This window comes from Geospiza fortis, unplaced genomic scaffold, assembly GCF_000277835.1.
Source record: "Geospiza fortis unplaced genomic scaffold, GeoFor_1.0 scaffold255, whole genome shotgun sequence".
In the NCBI taxonomy this organism is placed as follows: Eukaryota; Metazoa; Chordata; class Aves; order Passeriformes; family Thraupidae; genus Geospiza; species Geospiza fortis.
The window spans coordinates 642,293-657,701 of NW_005054497.1; the positions used below are offsets into that span (position 1 = coordinate 642,293).

The 15,409-nt window shown below is 45.3% G+C and overlaps 1 protein-coding gene across 1 annotated transcript in view; it reads right to left on the reverse strand.

Moving 5' to 3' along the window:
- Nucleotides 1-15,409, reverse strand: part of EEPD1 (endonuclease/exonuclease/phosphatase family domain containing 1) — a 64,373-nt gene continuing 48,964 nt past the window's right edge. The window contains exons 3-7 of the mRNA XM_005428660.2: nt 14,486-14,596; nt 10,754-10,888; nt 9,443-9,575; nt 596-790; nt 1-498 (exon numbers count right to left, since the gene is read on the reverse strand). Coding sequence (XP_005428717.1) covers nt 299-498; nt 596-790; nt 9,443-9,575; nt 10,754-10,888; nt 14,486-14,596 — 774 coding nt within the window. The 3' untranslated portion in view covers nt 1-298. The remainder of the gene's footprint in view (nt 499-595; nt 791-9,442; nt 9,576-10,753; nt 10,889-14,485; nt 14,597-15,409) is intronic.

Here is a 15,409-nt window from a genome sequence, read left to right on the forward strand (position 1 = left end):
TTTTCCAATATTAAAAGTACACTTTATTTTTCTGTACAATTCTTATCCAAATCTCCAGGTGTGGAAATGTCCAGTGTCCCCAGAAAAAGTTGCAGATTGTTCTGCTGCCATGAGGCTCCATCCAGAACTGTCCAGGAGGGGCTCAAAGCCAGGACCACCAAAATCAAGTGCTGATGCTTTCTAGGTGCAGGGAGGAGAGCAGGAAGGAGAGGGAGGGGAAGGCAGTCCTGCTCTGCCGTGGAGTCATGAGTGACCAGAGCCTTCCCTGGGTGGCAGGAGAGGCATCCTGAAGTTCACATCATCGTTCGTGCTTAGTGTGGGAGTCGCTGCGTTCAACTGTCACCCCGTTCCCATTCCGCGTCACCTCCTTCCTGTTCCAGTCCTTCTCCAGGTAAAACTCAGCCAGCACAGGGCAGTGCTCCGAGGCCACCCCACCCCAGGACCAGTTATCGGGGATCCATGGGTTTGTGAGCCCTTCTCGCACGACAGCCCAGTGGCCTGCATCAAAGAGAGGCACAGGGAAACGTTAGGTGACACTGCCCAAAGCGAGCCTAACCCAAATAAAGGTTACACGACTTCAAACCAGCAACTCTACCTGTGAAAACCTTTTTCAAGCTCCGACTGATCCAGATGTTATCCAGAGACTTGGACCCTTGTGGGTTCTTTGTGCTGATGTTGGTGAAGGTGCTGGAAGGGACCAGGTGGTGAAACTTCTCCTTCCTCAGGATGTCATGGTCGCTGCTGTCTGGGGCCTGGTTAAAATCTCCAAGGATTATTACATCTTTTTCTCCTAGAAAACAGGAAAAATAGAAAAGAATGTGAGGAATGACACCCATCACTCAAGTACAAGAGGATTAATGGAAAAAGGAAAACCACAAACACTGAATAAACAAAGTGATTGTATTCTGAACTCCTGAAAGAAATGCTGTTTAAAGCCCTTTTCACTGACTGTTGACTCGTGGCCATTCTCTTCATGACAATAAAACCAGCCAGTACACATTTGATGCTTGTTTTTAAATATGATCTCATTTATTATAGAGTCACAGAATCATAGAAAATGCTGAGTTGGAAGGGCCTCATAAGGGTCATTGAGTCCAACTCCTGGCCTGCACAGGACATCCCAAGTCACACCATGTGCCTGAGAGCACGGTCCAAACACTTCTTGAACTCAGGCAGGCTTTGTGCTGCGATAGCTTCTCTGGGGAGCCTGTCCCCAACCACTCTCTGGGTGAGAAACTTCTTCCTAATACCCAGCCTAGACCTCCTCTGAACTCAGCTTCAGGCCATTCCCTCAGGTCCTGTCCCTGGGCACAAAAGTAAAGAGATCAGTTCCTGCCTCTCCTCTTCCCCACTTGAGGATGTTCAAGATCACAATGAGATCTCTCCTCAGTCTCCTCCACTGGCTGAACAGGCCAAGTGATCTCAAGTGATCTCAGCTGCTCTTCATCCAACTTCCCCTCAAGGCCCTTCACCATCCTCATGGCCCTCCTCTGGACACTCTCTAACAGCTTAATGTCGTTTTTATGTTGTGGCACCCCAAACTGCCTCCAGCATTCAAGGCGAAGCTGTCCCAGAGCAGAGCAGAGCAGGACAATCCCCTCCCTTGCCTGGCTGGAGATGCTGTCCCTGATGCCCCCCAGGACATGGTCGGTCCTCCTGGCTGCCAGGGCACTGCTGGCTCATGTTCAACTTGCCATCCACCAGGATCCCCAGGGCTTTTTTCCACAGGGCTGCTCTTCAGCTTCTCATTCCCCAGTCTGTGCACACAACCAGGGTTGCCCCATCCCAGGTGCAGAATCTGGAACTTGTTAATCTTCATATGGTTGGTGATTTTCCATCTCTATAGTTTGTGGAGGTCTCTCTGCAGAACCTGTCTGCCCTCAAGGGAGCTGACAGCTCCTCACAATGTAGTGTTGTTTTCAAACTTAGTATTCCTTCAAGTCCCATGTCGATTACTGTAGATGCTGAAGAGAGCTGGGCCAAGGATGGCGCCCTGTGGAACCCCCCTAGTGACGGGATGCCAGCCTGATGTCACCCCATTCACTGTAAATTTTTGGGCCTGATCTGTGACCTGGTTGCTCACCCATCATGTAACATGATTATCCAGCTGTGTGCTGGACATTTTGTCCAGAAGGATACTGTGAGAGACAAGCATTACTGAAGCCCAAAGATTAGTGTCTTTTCCTTGCTACTCTCTGTTAGTGACAAACTCAAGGACAAGCAGTTTTAGTCTTGGAGGTTTTTAGAAATCTGTGCCTCTTTTTTTGTTTTGTTTTTCTGCAAGAAATATCTGCTGGCTTTAACTTATGTGGACTTTATTTTAATAGATTTTCTTTAAGAGTCAAGGACACTTTTGTGAGGCACCCAGGAAGACGCAGCCTTATGCCGGTATGTACCACATTGCCAAAAGTGCAGTGCTCATTCTAACCTCTGCATTAAAAAATCCCAAGGAATAGGACCAAGGAGCAGTCTGCAAGCCTGATGGCAGAAGATGAGTTGAGAAACCACACAGACATTCTCTGACTATACCAACTTTCTTTTGCCTGGCTGACTGAAGGGATACTGATCAACTTGAAACAGAAAATTACTTCAGTTATGTTTTGTTTCTAACCCTAATAAAGGAGGATAGAAACTCCAGAGCCCAGTCTCATATCCACAATGTGTGCTCTCCTATCCCCACAGATGTGGATGCAGATATCCCACCTGTGCCCTTGGGTAAGAGGACAAAGCAGACACCTCCGTGCCCACCTCAAACCACTGCCAGAAATGTCTGACAAGACAACTGAAGAAGAACGCTGAGAGCTGACCAGAGATGCTGCCAAGTCACTACTTGGCACTCAAGAAGGATGATGAAATGAGGCACAAGTGATGCACAAAAAAAAATTATCCCAAAGCTGACTTCAGAGAAGACATCTATGAATAGCCTATAAGCTTTTTCTTTCCTGGGATTGAAGTGTGAGAGGGGATGGAGTGAATAGACTTTCTCTACCACACTCAGTGCTCTGGATAAACCTCCTCATTTTTTGCTGTTGCTGTGGAAGTCGCTATCCAGGAGAGGGAGCACAAGCTCAACAAAATCTATTCCACTCCTGTCTTGCAGTGCAGAAAAGATGAACTGGGAAAAGGCAAGAGAGCAAGCGAGATTGAAGGGATATTACTTACAAATACTTCAAAACATGGTGCTTGCTAAGATGAAGAGGGGCAATGAGTAGTTATTGAAAATATTTGTGGTTTCTCTGTTCTTTCTAAGTCACAAATCATATTGTAAATGAAGTTTAAATACTATTCTGTAAAGCATTCATTACAGCAGTCTTCCTGCCTTTGAAGGAAAAAACCCACCTGAATCTGAAGCTGAGTTTTTTAAAGCTCCATCAGAACCCAAAAGAAAAGTCAGTCTTCATCTAATGGGATGACTGTGCCTGCTGTGAGCTGGTAGTTGTGCATGCTTCTCATGACAAAGATCTTTTGGAAGATTTCTAGTTTGGCAGGACCAGGAAGCCTGAAATGTAACTTTGGTCCTTCAGTGCCAATACTTGCTTAATGGCCCAGGCAGCACTTGGCTCCTTCCATGCTTTCATCTCCACACTATGCTGGAAAAAACCATTACAGAAACCTCTGGAGCAAATCCTTGGTGTTTAAAAATTATAGACAGGCTGGGATCTTAACAGCAGTACCTTGATTATGCACAAAATCTAATCTATTCTATCCTAAACTGCTCATGCTCTTTTTAGCAAATCTTCAAGACTACCTCCCTTACATGAAATATCTACAAAAAAACCCCACTGTACTTACAAGCAAAAATTTTAACTGACTGAAAATTTTAACCTTTCCATTCTGGAGAGGTTAGAAATAGCAGAGGATAAATGATCCAGCACTTGGATGCATGCCAGGAAGGAGGTAAGAAGTCAGCCTGCAGCTGACTGCCCAGAGAGGGAATCACTATATCCTTCACCCATTTAGAATTTGCATGCAGCATAACTAAGCATAAAATCATAACAAAGTGTAAAGTTGACAGACAGAATAGACTGGAGCTTGTTAAAGAAGCTGAAACCCCATTTGCCATTGAGGAGAGAAAGGAGTGCTTTTGGTTCCCCTCTGAGAGGAGCTTCTGGGGCTCCTCAGAGTGCAAAGGAGTGGGGAATACAGCAGGCAGCCCTGTGCTAAAAGCAAAGAAGAGCAAGCAACCAGTTTTCTAGACAATCACCAACTTCATTTCCCCTTTGTCCTGGCTCACTCTCAGCCCTGCTCCTACCTCTGCCAAACATCCTCCTCTACCATCCTACCCATCCTCATACTGACATTCTCTGCTTGTGAAGCAGGCACAGGGCTGGCCCTACTAGTAGCCTCAACCCGAACCCACGGGTCTGACCACCTAAGCAACTTTAACCTCCTACAATGCTAAAAATCATCGCCCCAACTGCAATACTCCTACCCCTAGCCCTCCTCTCCCCACGCAAACACCTATGAACTAACATTACAATATACAGCCTACTAATCGCCAGCATCAGCCTTCAATGACTCACCCCCACATACTACCCAAGCAAAGGCTTAACTCCCTGAACATCCATCGACCAAATTTCTTCCCCCCTGCTAGTCCTCTCATGCTGACTTCTCCCCCTCATGATTATAGCAAGCCAAAACCACCTAGAACAAGAACCCATCATCCGCAAACGAGTTTTTGCCACAACAGTGATCCTAGCACAACTATTCATCCTACTAGCCTTCTCGGCCTCAGAACTTATACTCTTTTACATCGCATTCGAAGCCACCCTTATCCCCACCCTCATCCTCATTACACGATGAGGGAACCAACCAGAATGCCTAAACGCCGGCATTTACCTCCTATTCTACACACTCGCCAGCTCACTTCCACTGCTAATTGCCATCCTCCACCTGCATAACCAAATCGGTACACTATACCTCCCAATACTTAAACTCTCACACTCCACATTAAACTCCTCTTGATCAGGCCTAGTTGCAAGCCTAGCCCTCCTACTGGCCTTCATAGTCAAAGCCCCCCTATATGGCCTACACTTATGACTTCCCAAAGCCCATGTAGAAGCACCCATCGCAGGCTCCATACTACTAGCCGCCCTTCTCCTAAAACTCGGAGGTTACGGCATCATACGAATCACAATCCTGGTCGACCCGACATCAAACAACCTACAATACCCCTTCATCACCCTAGCCTTATGAGGAGTACTAATGACCAGCGCCATCTGCTTACGCCAAACTGACCTAAAATCACTAATTGCCTACTCATCCGTAAGCCACATAGGCCTTGTCGTAGCAGCAACCATAATCCAAACCCAATGAGCATTTTCAGGAGCAATAATCTTAATAATTTCACACGGCCTAACCTCCTCCATATTATTCTGCCTAGCCAATACCAACTACGAACGAACCCACAGCCGAATTCTCCTCCTCACACGAGGACTCCAACCCCTCCTGCCCCTTATAGCCACCTGATGACTTCTAGCCAACCTAACAAACATAGCCCTCCCCCCAACAACCAACCTTATAGCAGAACTAACCATTGTAATTGCACTTTTCAACTGATCTGCCCTCACAATCATCCTAACAGGAGCCACAATCCTACTCACCGCCTCATACACCCTATACATGCTAATAATAACACAACGAGGCACCCTCCCCTCTCACATCACATCAATTCAAAACTCTTCCACACGAGAACATCTCCTTCTAGCCCTACACATAATCCCCATGATACTGCTAATTCTAAAACCCGGAACATCATGCTTAACCGGAACTTAAACTGGAACATCATGCATGCCAGCACTGCAGGTTTGTGTCTGTCTGTCTCCCAAGACCTTGACAGACATCCAGCCATGAGAGGGAAGGAAGTGAACCTGCCTGGATGCTCCCAATTGTGTGGCTTTGTCTCACTGGACACTCCTGGGTCTCTCAGCAGAGGCAGGGAGCAGAGCTGCCCACAGCAGCTGCAGCTCTCAGTGGTCTCATGGATGAGCCCCAATGGCTTTCAGCCAAACTTAGCAAAAGTTCTGGAAGAAATCATGCCATTGCTCATTATGAGGGATGATAACTGATCAAAAACTGCAATCATGATGCCCACAGTTACAATCAGATAGAGAGAAAAACAGAAAATTAAGCCAATGCTATTGGTGCTGTGCTGTGTTTCTCCTCTTTTGGAGGAAATGGGTTTAAGACTGGCAGGGCTTGATTCTGCTCCTCAGGAGCCAGAGGCCCCTCGGCCAATGCAATCTGGTCCTCCTCCTCCTCCAACAGACAGAGCAGCAGGAGCTCTCTTAACAACCAATCTTCTGCTGCAAAGGTCCCTGACACAGACTGCACTGTCCACAAGGACCCAGAGCCTCCATCTGTTGGGACATGGTGGCATACAGCCCACATCAGCCAGGCACGTGTCCTGTTCATGATCTCTCAGCAGTGCTCTCACACATTCACACCCTCTGGGCCCAAATGTGCCTTGTCAATGGAGAACTCCTCAGGTGAAAAAGTAAGTCTGGTCTGTTTGCAAAGGCATCTTCAAATTCACTAAAGCACCGGCAAGTTTTGGCAGTGCCTGCGGGTGGCTCTTGGCCAGCAAAGCAAAGCAGAAGCTTCACTCAGCCCTCTGCTGCAGTGGCTGAGCTCTGGTGTGCCAAGACAATCAGCTGAGGGACTGACAGTGCCTGCAGAAGGTCTGCAGTGCTGAAATCTGCCTCTCTGCAGGAACTGGGAAACCCTCCTTTGCTTCATGGCTGGGCAAGGGGGCATCTGTAGGACATACTTCCTGCCATGCCCTTTACCATGCTCTGGATGATTTCCCTCACGAATTAAACAGAATCTTAAATGCTCAAATCCTTCCTGGACATATGATGAGAAGGATGTGATGTTACATTGGCTGCTAAGAAGTCTTCTCAGAAGTCTTGTACGCCCAGTCCCTGATGCAAGCCATGGAATATGGCCAAGCCAGGTGGGAGAAGATATCACAGAATCACAAAATGGTTTGGGTTGGAAGGGACCTTTAAAGATCATCTAGTTTGAGCCCACTGCCATGGGCAGGGACACCTCCCACTAGACCAGATCATTCAAAGCCCCACCCAGATTGGCCTTGAATACAGCAAAGGAGGAGCATCCACAGCTGCTCTGGACAACTTGTGCTTCTCCACCCTCACAATCAAGAATTTCTTCCTAATATCTCACCTAACCTACCTTCCTCCAGTTCAAGGCCATTCCCCCTTGTTCCATCACTACATGTCCTCGTAAAAAGTCCCTCTTCAGCTCTCTTGTAGGCCCCTTTCAGGTACTGGAAGACTGCTGTAAGATATTCCCTAAGTCTTCTCTTCTTCAGACTGAACAACCCCAGATACCTCAGTCTTTCTTCACAGGTGAGCTGTTCTAGCCCTCTGATCACCTTCACAGCCCTTCTGTGGACTTGTTCCAACAGGTCCATGTCCTTCCCATGTTGGGGATCCCAGAGCTGGATGCAGCTCTCCAGGTGGGGTTACATGAGAGACAGAATCCCAGAATCCCCTCCCTCACGCTGCTGGCCACGCTGCTTTTGATGCAGCCAGGGATGAGGCTGACTTTCTGGGCAGCAAGTGCATGGGTCATGTCCAGCCACTCATCCACCAGCACTTGCAAGCTCTTCTCCTCAGGACTCTCTCAATCCACCCAGCACCCTGGGTCCAGCCACCACCAGGACATGCAGAATAACATCTGTGTGTGCCCATGGTCACCACACTGGAGACAAAGTGGTGGGGCTTTGAGAGAAGACAGAAGAGCTGCTGCAAAGAGTTAGCTATGAGCAGCTAACAGCCACTGCATCTCTCCAGTACTGATGATAGGAAAAAAAGAGAGGGAAAAAGGAACCAGGACCCACCAATCTGATGGGAGAAATATGGGGATACTATACTCTGTGTTTAGGGAGGCTGTGGATAGTAAACAATGTTCCTCAAATGCTCACCTGCCTCTTAGTAAGAATAAAAGATAATAGAACAGGCATCTGTTAGCAAAATGGGAACAGAAACTCAAATTTGCAGTACCCACACACAAACCAGTTCTTACTGCCCATATTTTGTGGACTAATTTGGAAGAAACTGGAGGATGGTGGTAATTTTAAGCACGAAATTCATTTTGGCAGGATAATTCTGTACTTCAAAGTCACATGTGTGCACTACCATTTCCTTAGGAGACCACACCTGCATCCCACAAGTTTGGAGGAATCTGAATTTCTTCTTTTGTGAAAGACTAAGCCAAGAACAAGCATGCTCCAGTAATGTGCTGGCCATATGAAAATTAAAACATGAAATAAAGAGAACACCAACAGTCTAAATTTAGATGCAGTGGAAGTGCAGCTCCGTTGACTTCAGAAGAGCTACACATTTATCCCATGTTTCAGCTCAGTCTTTGGGGATTAAACAAATGATCCTTTTGTTTACCTTCATCCTTTCCAATTTTAAAGTACCCGGACAAACACTTAAATCAGTAGCACTCAAAATAACTCTGACTGGCTTCTGCAGCTCAAAAGGAACTCCAATAGAGCACGCAGAAAAACTGCAAGTACCTCTTGAGTTATACAAGAGGGACATTAACACTTCCAAGTGACCAAACTTGCTGAGCTGGGCCAAGTTGAAAATCATCACGCGAATAACCTTGCAACCCTTTCACATCTTTCTTGAGCAGTAAACAAAGGGCTGAACTTTTTTTGTTCCAGTAACAGGATCAGCAACATTTAGAATCTAAACTGCTTTGTTCTGCTTCACAGGAAGTTAAACATAATTTGCAAGCTTCAAAGTAAAAAGCAAACTCACAGAAATTAAGTAAAGATATCTAGCTGCCTATTTCAGTGCTCAAGCTCAGGTCTAAATTCTGGTGTCATTTCATCCTGGTGTAAAGCCAGAGCAATTTATTTCAAATCAACAAAATTATTCTACATACATCCAGGTACCAAAGCAGGATTTGGTCTCTTTTCCCATTAGCAGCCATCTGCAAATTTGCATTGGGTTTTCCAAAGAGCTTCCAATTATCCAAAAATTAAATATATAGAACTATTTCTCTTGGAAGAAAAAAAAATAATTAAGCTTTGCTCTGATAACAGGTAGGTGTCATTTCCACAAAGCACTAAAAATAAGGTCTCAGCTCTAGCGACTTTCATTTCCTTTGGCAAAACCTGCAGTTACAGTAGCACAAACCCAGAAGGAACTTAATTTGAAAAAATGGTGTCAAAGCCAGTAGGATCTCCTGTGCTGTTTGTGTTAATCAGGAAAGACTGTAAGACAACGAGCAAGGGAAAAGCACATTTGTCATGCTATGCATCACACAAATATGGGTAAAGACAATTGTGAGGCTGATAAGGGTATTTCTGAAATGCTCACAGAGACAAAGTTCAGTCTTTTAAAAATTCCTTTGAATTAGACAGTGTGCATGTGACAGCTGGCAGGAAAAACCCGTGCCTTACCTTTCAGAGTCTCCTGCAAACTCTGTGCACAGGCTGCCAGTTTGTGGCTGTCGTGGTTCTTCCCGCTGTTCTCCCCTGCAGAGGGCGGCAGGGCCAGGTGAAGGTTAACCACGGTCAGGTCGTTCATTCCAACCTGGGGGGCAAGGAGGAGAAATCAATGCTGTGCACGTGGGGAATGGAAGGTCACAACGCAAAACCACGTGCCAGCTCCCAGCACTTTCAGTGGTAAATCTGGAGCAGTAGGACTCACACTGCTGTGTATGTGGTGGTACTTGGTGTGTCTCAGTGTGGGGAGGAAGAGGAGGGAGGCATTTGCATTTTGCAGCTTTGTTTGCAGTAACCTCATACCCTCTCAGTTCTGGGGAAACTGGTTTGCATTAGCAAACAGCTTCCTTTCACGACTGTGGTGAAAAAGTCAGCAGAAAGAAGTCAGCTGCTTATGAAAATCAGTTTATGCAAAACCAGTTGTTAATAAGCTACAAATAATGTCATGGTCATTACAGGGGCTAATTACTGCTGTCTTGTGATTAGCCCCGCCTTATCACAGAGACTAACCAAGAAACTTAATGTACCTTGAAAGGAGTTGTTGGCTCCCTGCAATCTCCTGTTCACCTTCTGGGAATCACTTTGACCTATTTGTATGATCAATTAATTATGAATACTTTATATATTAATAATTATTCAATTAATGCTTCTCTCAAAGGACTACCAGAGATGTCAAGTTCCCTAAACTGGACCCTTTCATCACAGCCTGTGTGGAGATGGGCTCTCTCTGCTCATATGTTTGCTCCAGCATATGCCCAAGAACTGGTTCCAGAAGTGATGATGTTCTTTTAGACAGATTTAGCCCTAGTGAATAAACTTTCAAATGGAAACTCTGAAGTGTGACAGCACATAACATAGGCCAGCCCAAGTCTCAATGGAGCACTGTGCCATATACACACACACATATATATATATGTAAAATTCATCTCCATTCTCCCTGCACTCATCCCTCTTTGTGGCACTGACAAGAATCCCAGCCCTGTGGCCTGGCTGCTATTGTGTATCCACTGACCCTCAGGTTCTCAAATACTCCCTTGCAGCAGGGTTTGCTCCCACAGGAGCAAGGGAAAGGACTGATTGTGGTGAACTACCACATGTATTAAGGTGCACTAAGCACCTATCCATAATCAAGCCATGGGACAGTGATAAGAAGGGTCACAGACTCATGCAAATTTTTATCTGTGAGAAGGCTGTGTCTCTTTTCACTGTAGCCAAATTCTTTTTAGTAAAAGTTCTGCAAGGTTGGACTGGCACTGTGGCAGTTACCTTGAAATGTGCAAGATAAGGATGAGGATATGAGTGCCTCCCGTTGCCATTAGTCTGTGCAGTCTCCTGAGACGAGGCATCTTTCAGCTCAATGCCAGCTGTTGTATCCCAGAGGAAGCCAGAATATTCAACTCCCTGGAATTAAAAAGGAAAAGGAGAAATGCTGGTCACAAGATGGTAAAAACAAAACATTCTGCCGAAATGCAGCCCCATATCTATCTATCTATCTATCTATCTATCTATCTATCTATCTATCTATCTATCTATCTATTAACTAACTATCTATCTACCTATCTATCTATCTATTAACTATCTATCTATCTATCTATTCACTTGCAGACTACTATCTCTATCTCTAGGCATGATGCCTGCTGAGGGCAGGAAGCCCAATTGGCTGTGCCCAAACATAAAAGAGAAACATCTTCCTGGGCTATCGGTGGAAGATACAGAGGACAAATAGGCTTCTTCACCCCTACCAAAACTCCCACCAGACATGGGAGGAATGCTTCCTGGGAAGCTCCACTGACTTCACTGAAGAGTGAGCGTGCCAAGCGGAAACACTCATCACTCTCACAGCCCCTCACACCTGCACACTGGCTATGGGGCACCCAGCTAATTCCAGCACTGCCCCAGTAAAGCCAGGGATTTAATAGTCTGTTTATCTTCCAGAGGCAGAGCATGGTCAGGACCACTGCAGCGCTGAAGGATGCTGCCCCTCGTGTGCGTGTTTGGGGTGACGCGTCCCCATTTCCTCCTACTCCAGGCAAGGCATTGGATACCTCTGAGTGTGGTCAGCAATGAGGTAGTTTGTTACCCACATGATTAATTGTCTAACCATGAGTTTGGTGCCCTGAAGTCTCACTGGGTGAGACTGCTAGGGCTTGCAGCAGATGATGCTGTGCACAGTTGTTCCTTCTCCCCAGGCTCCACACCATCTCGCTGCCTTTTTTCAGCTGCAAGCTATAAATATCCCAGCCCCTTCAGTCTCTTAGCATGAAATCTGGTCTAGACCTCTCAGCCCTATCAATTTCTCTGTCTTTTCCAGCTTGTATGTTTCATGCTCAGCTCTCTGCTCCTTTCAGCTCTGCTTCTATGATCCTGAATGGGATTTTTTTGGATCACTTCATGACGTGGAATTGGCATTTTCAGAAAGCTGTCTGCGCTGGTGACACCAGCAGCACTATCTAATTCAAACACTGTCAGGCTCTTCTCCCATCACCCAGACACCATTTCCCTTGGCATCATTCAAACCCACTTTCCTTAGCAAATCACAATTAAATCTATTGCAAGGAAGAGTTTTCTCCATTTCAGCTACAATAAAAAAATGTTAACTGCTCCGCTGACTTCCCAAGAGCCTTGAAGGGATTCAGGCTAGCTCAAATTCTTTGGTAGCTCCTTTGATAAGTCACCTTTAAAATACTGACAAAATTATTCTACCAGTAAGAAGCCTAAGGTCTAAAAACTGATACAGGAAAAGATGTGAAATAATAAAACTGCTGTCAACAGCTGTTGGCTATTTCCAGGCTCCAGACTTTGTATCTACATGGCAGTCAAAAGTAATTGCTGGGTTCAAATGCTCAGACTGTATGGAAGCACAAGCCAGAAGCACCATTCACCATTTTGTGTTATTTAGCCCTACACGGCATCCCAAAATCACCTTGTGCCAAAGGTGCTGTGTTCCTGGGGTTACACTGTGTTACCTCACTGCATTTGTGTACACGGTGCTCAAACCTGACAGACTAACTAGCCCCAGAAAAAGAAGAGACTTTTTGGCTTACTGAAGGGTTCTACAGCTCAGCCAGATTCCTGCTAAAGCAGCTAAAAGGAAGAGTCAAATAGATAAAATTTCTATTCTTAGTTTGGCTGCACATTTCTCCCACAATTTTGGGAACTGTTAATCCTTATATTCCTGTCCGTAAAACAAGGTGGATGATAATTTTTATTTAGTCACCCTGTAGTCAAAGCTGCCATTGTTATCTTTGTAAGTACAGCTCAAGAAAGAACTGACTAAAGACTCTGAATTTAACATAGAAATTCTGAGATATTTATTAATAATTCTTAGTAAAAAAAGAAAAAGTGGAGGGAACAACTTTGACAACTTTGCACAGCTATTTATATTCAGTGTTTTTATGATCTGGCCTAACAAGAGATCCCAAAGGAAAACTCCAGCCACAAATAAAAATGTCCTGAAGGGCATTTACATTCTGCACTGCAATTAAGTATGGATTGTATTAAACTTTAGACACATTCAGACACTCTGTATCTTTCCAGACCCTTCTTGACGCTGTGTGTCTGTCTAGGTAGAGTACAATCCTTGTGCTGCCCAGGTGTTGGGTTTTGGTTTGTTTGGGTCTATTTCCCCTCATTCTTGTGTTTTTCTCAGAAGGGCAATAAAAGGAGGTGCACCTGCGAAGACATGAGTCCAAAACCAGCGAAGGGTGATGCAACCTGATTTGGAAAAGCCAAAATAAAGAAATGTGGATTCTAAGCAGCATGGCTATAAGACAGAGCTGCAGCCACTTATTTAGTAATAACAGTGCGCAGAATGGATCATTCTGGATCAATAGATTGCTGAAGACTGCCCCATGTGCTAACAGGCACTACTTGTTACGTGACAGGTCTCAGATCCTGCTTCTACCCACAACAACATCCACACTGCAACAACTGCGCCACAAGAACAACCCTGTTCAGCAACAACAGTCTCCAGGTCAAGGAGGGAACTGCTCTGAAAACTCATTAGCACCCTTAAAGGTGAAAGAGAGGGATTTCCCATGGGAGAAACTGCTTTTGGGCACTGTTAGTGACATCCAGCCAAGAGCAGCTACACTTTGAATATTGTCAAGGGTAGGCAGGTGCAGCTGTCACCACCTGAATAAATCAGTACCTCCCTGCAGTACACATTTAAATAGATATATATATATTTTTAAACATATTATATACACATTTATATAAACCCATTTAAACACATAAATATAAATGTAAACACAAACATAAACATAAATATAAATATAAATATAAGATATAAATATAAACATAAACATAAACATAAACATAAAACAACATAAATATAAAACATAAATATAAATATAAAATTATAGATATAAACATAAATAAGGTATATTCCCAGAGCAGAAGATGCTGCAGGGAAAAGCACAGTGCAGCACAGTGCAGATTTCAAATGGAGCCCACAGTATTTTTAACACCTGTGCCAAGGACTCTGGGGAATACAAAAGGTAAACTCTTCCAGGTGAGAATGGCAGGCTGCAGGGCTCCTCTGAGGGCTCTTCACTTGCAGACTAGGAAAATGGTAGGAAAATGGGAAGCCCTTCCAAATGCCAGCCCGTGCACCACCAGGGAGCAAGCTCAGGTGACATGCATAAAAAATGTTGAAAGTACTGCAGCCTGCCAGGGAAAAAACTCAGGACTCTTACCTTGTCCAAAAGCATGGCTTTTCATCTATATATCTGTACTGCTTTTGTCCACCTCCCCCAAAAACACTCACACCAAATACACACATACATCTTCCTCCTTACAAGTGTGCCACAATTCTCCCAAAACATAAATTGTAGAGTCAAATTAAAAGCAATAGGAACAGCCAGCTTAAAAGACAAGAAATGCAAACCTCGCCAAAAAGGATTTGCAAAAAGTGTTGCCTTGAACATTCAAAATATGTCCTTGGTTAGAGGGGGAAAAAAAAGCAAAGCCAAAGTTCAGACTTAGGGATTAATGTACCTTGTGTAGCTGGCCTGAGGGTTTTTCGGAAACAACACCCTTCCAACATCCTCTAGGGCCCTTCCACTTGCGGATGTTTGGCAGCGTCGGCTGGTTCAGCTCCATACAAAACTAGAGAGAGAGGAAAGGGGAAAAAAATAACATCAGCTTGGACAGTTTTTTTAAAAATTTCAAAATAAAGTGTGTAGTAAAGCATGGTTAAGAGGCACAGAGGAGCACTGGCTGAGCTCTCTGCCTTCCCTGAAGGCTTGCAAAGGAGGTGGTCTGAGCCATATCCCAGGCTGACTCACCCCCACATTGGAGATAAATAAAAACTAAAATAACTCCGTGCAAATCCTGCAAGAACATTTATCCCTCAGACCGTTTTCTTTTCCTCCAGAGCTACTTGTTTGATTGGAAAGGGGTTTCCTCTGTGCTGCCTCTGAAGATGCTGGCTGCACCATATCCCACCCCTGCCTGGGGCTTCACAAACAGCTGCAGAATCCTCCTGGGGGCAGGAGGCTCCCATAGCGTGGCTGGCCCCACTCCAACCACACAGCCACCGGCACGACATGAGAGGAAGGGTGTAGGCCAAGCTCAGTAGCTGGAGTTTGGGGGTTAAGGCTCCTCTGACTTTACGCCAGGGACACGTGCTCGATTTCCTCCGTGCATGAAGGAAGCAGCTGCACACTTGCACGCAGCTCTAGCACGTCCTCCTCATGCTTCCCAGAGCTGCTCCTCTCCTTGGTCATTGCTGAACAGCCACAGCACTCAGACACCATTACATGTCCAAGCTCAGGGTCAGAGCTAGAGAGGCTGCATCCTAATGCCCAGCAGATCAGAGATACCAGAACTGTGAACACCGTGGAGAGCCCCTGAGTCCTCCTGTGTAACATCTTGAGATTTAAATAAAACTAACTAACTAAATAACTAAATAAATAAGAA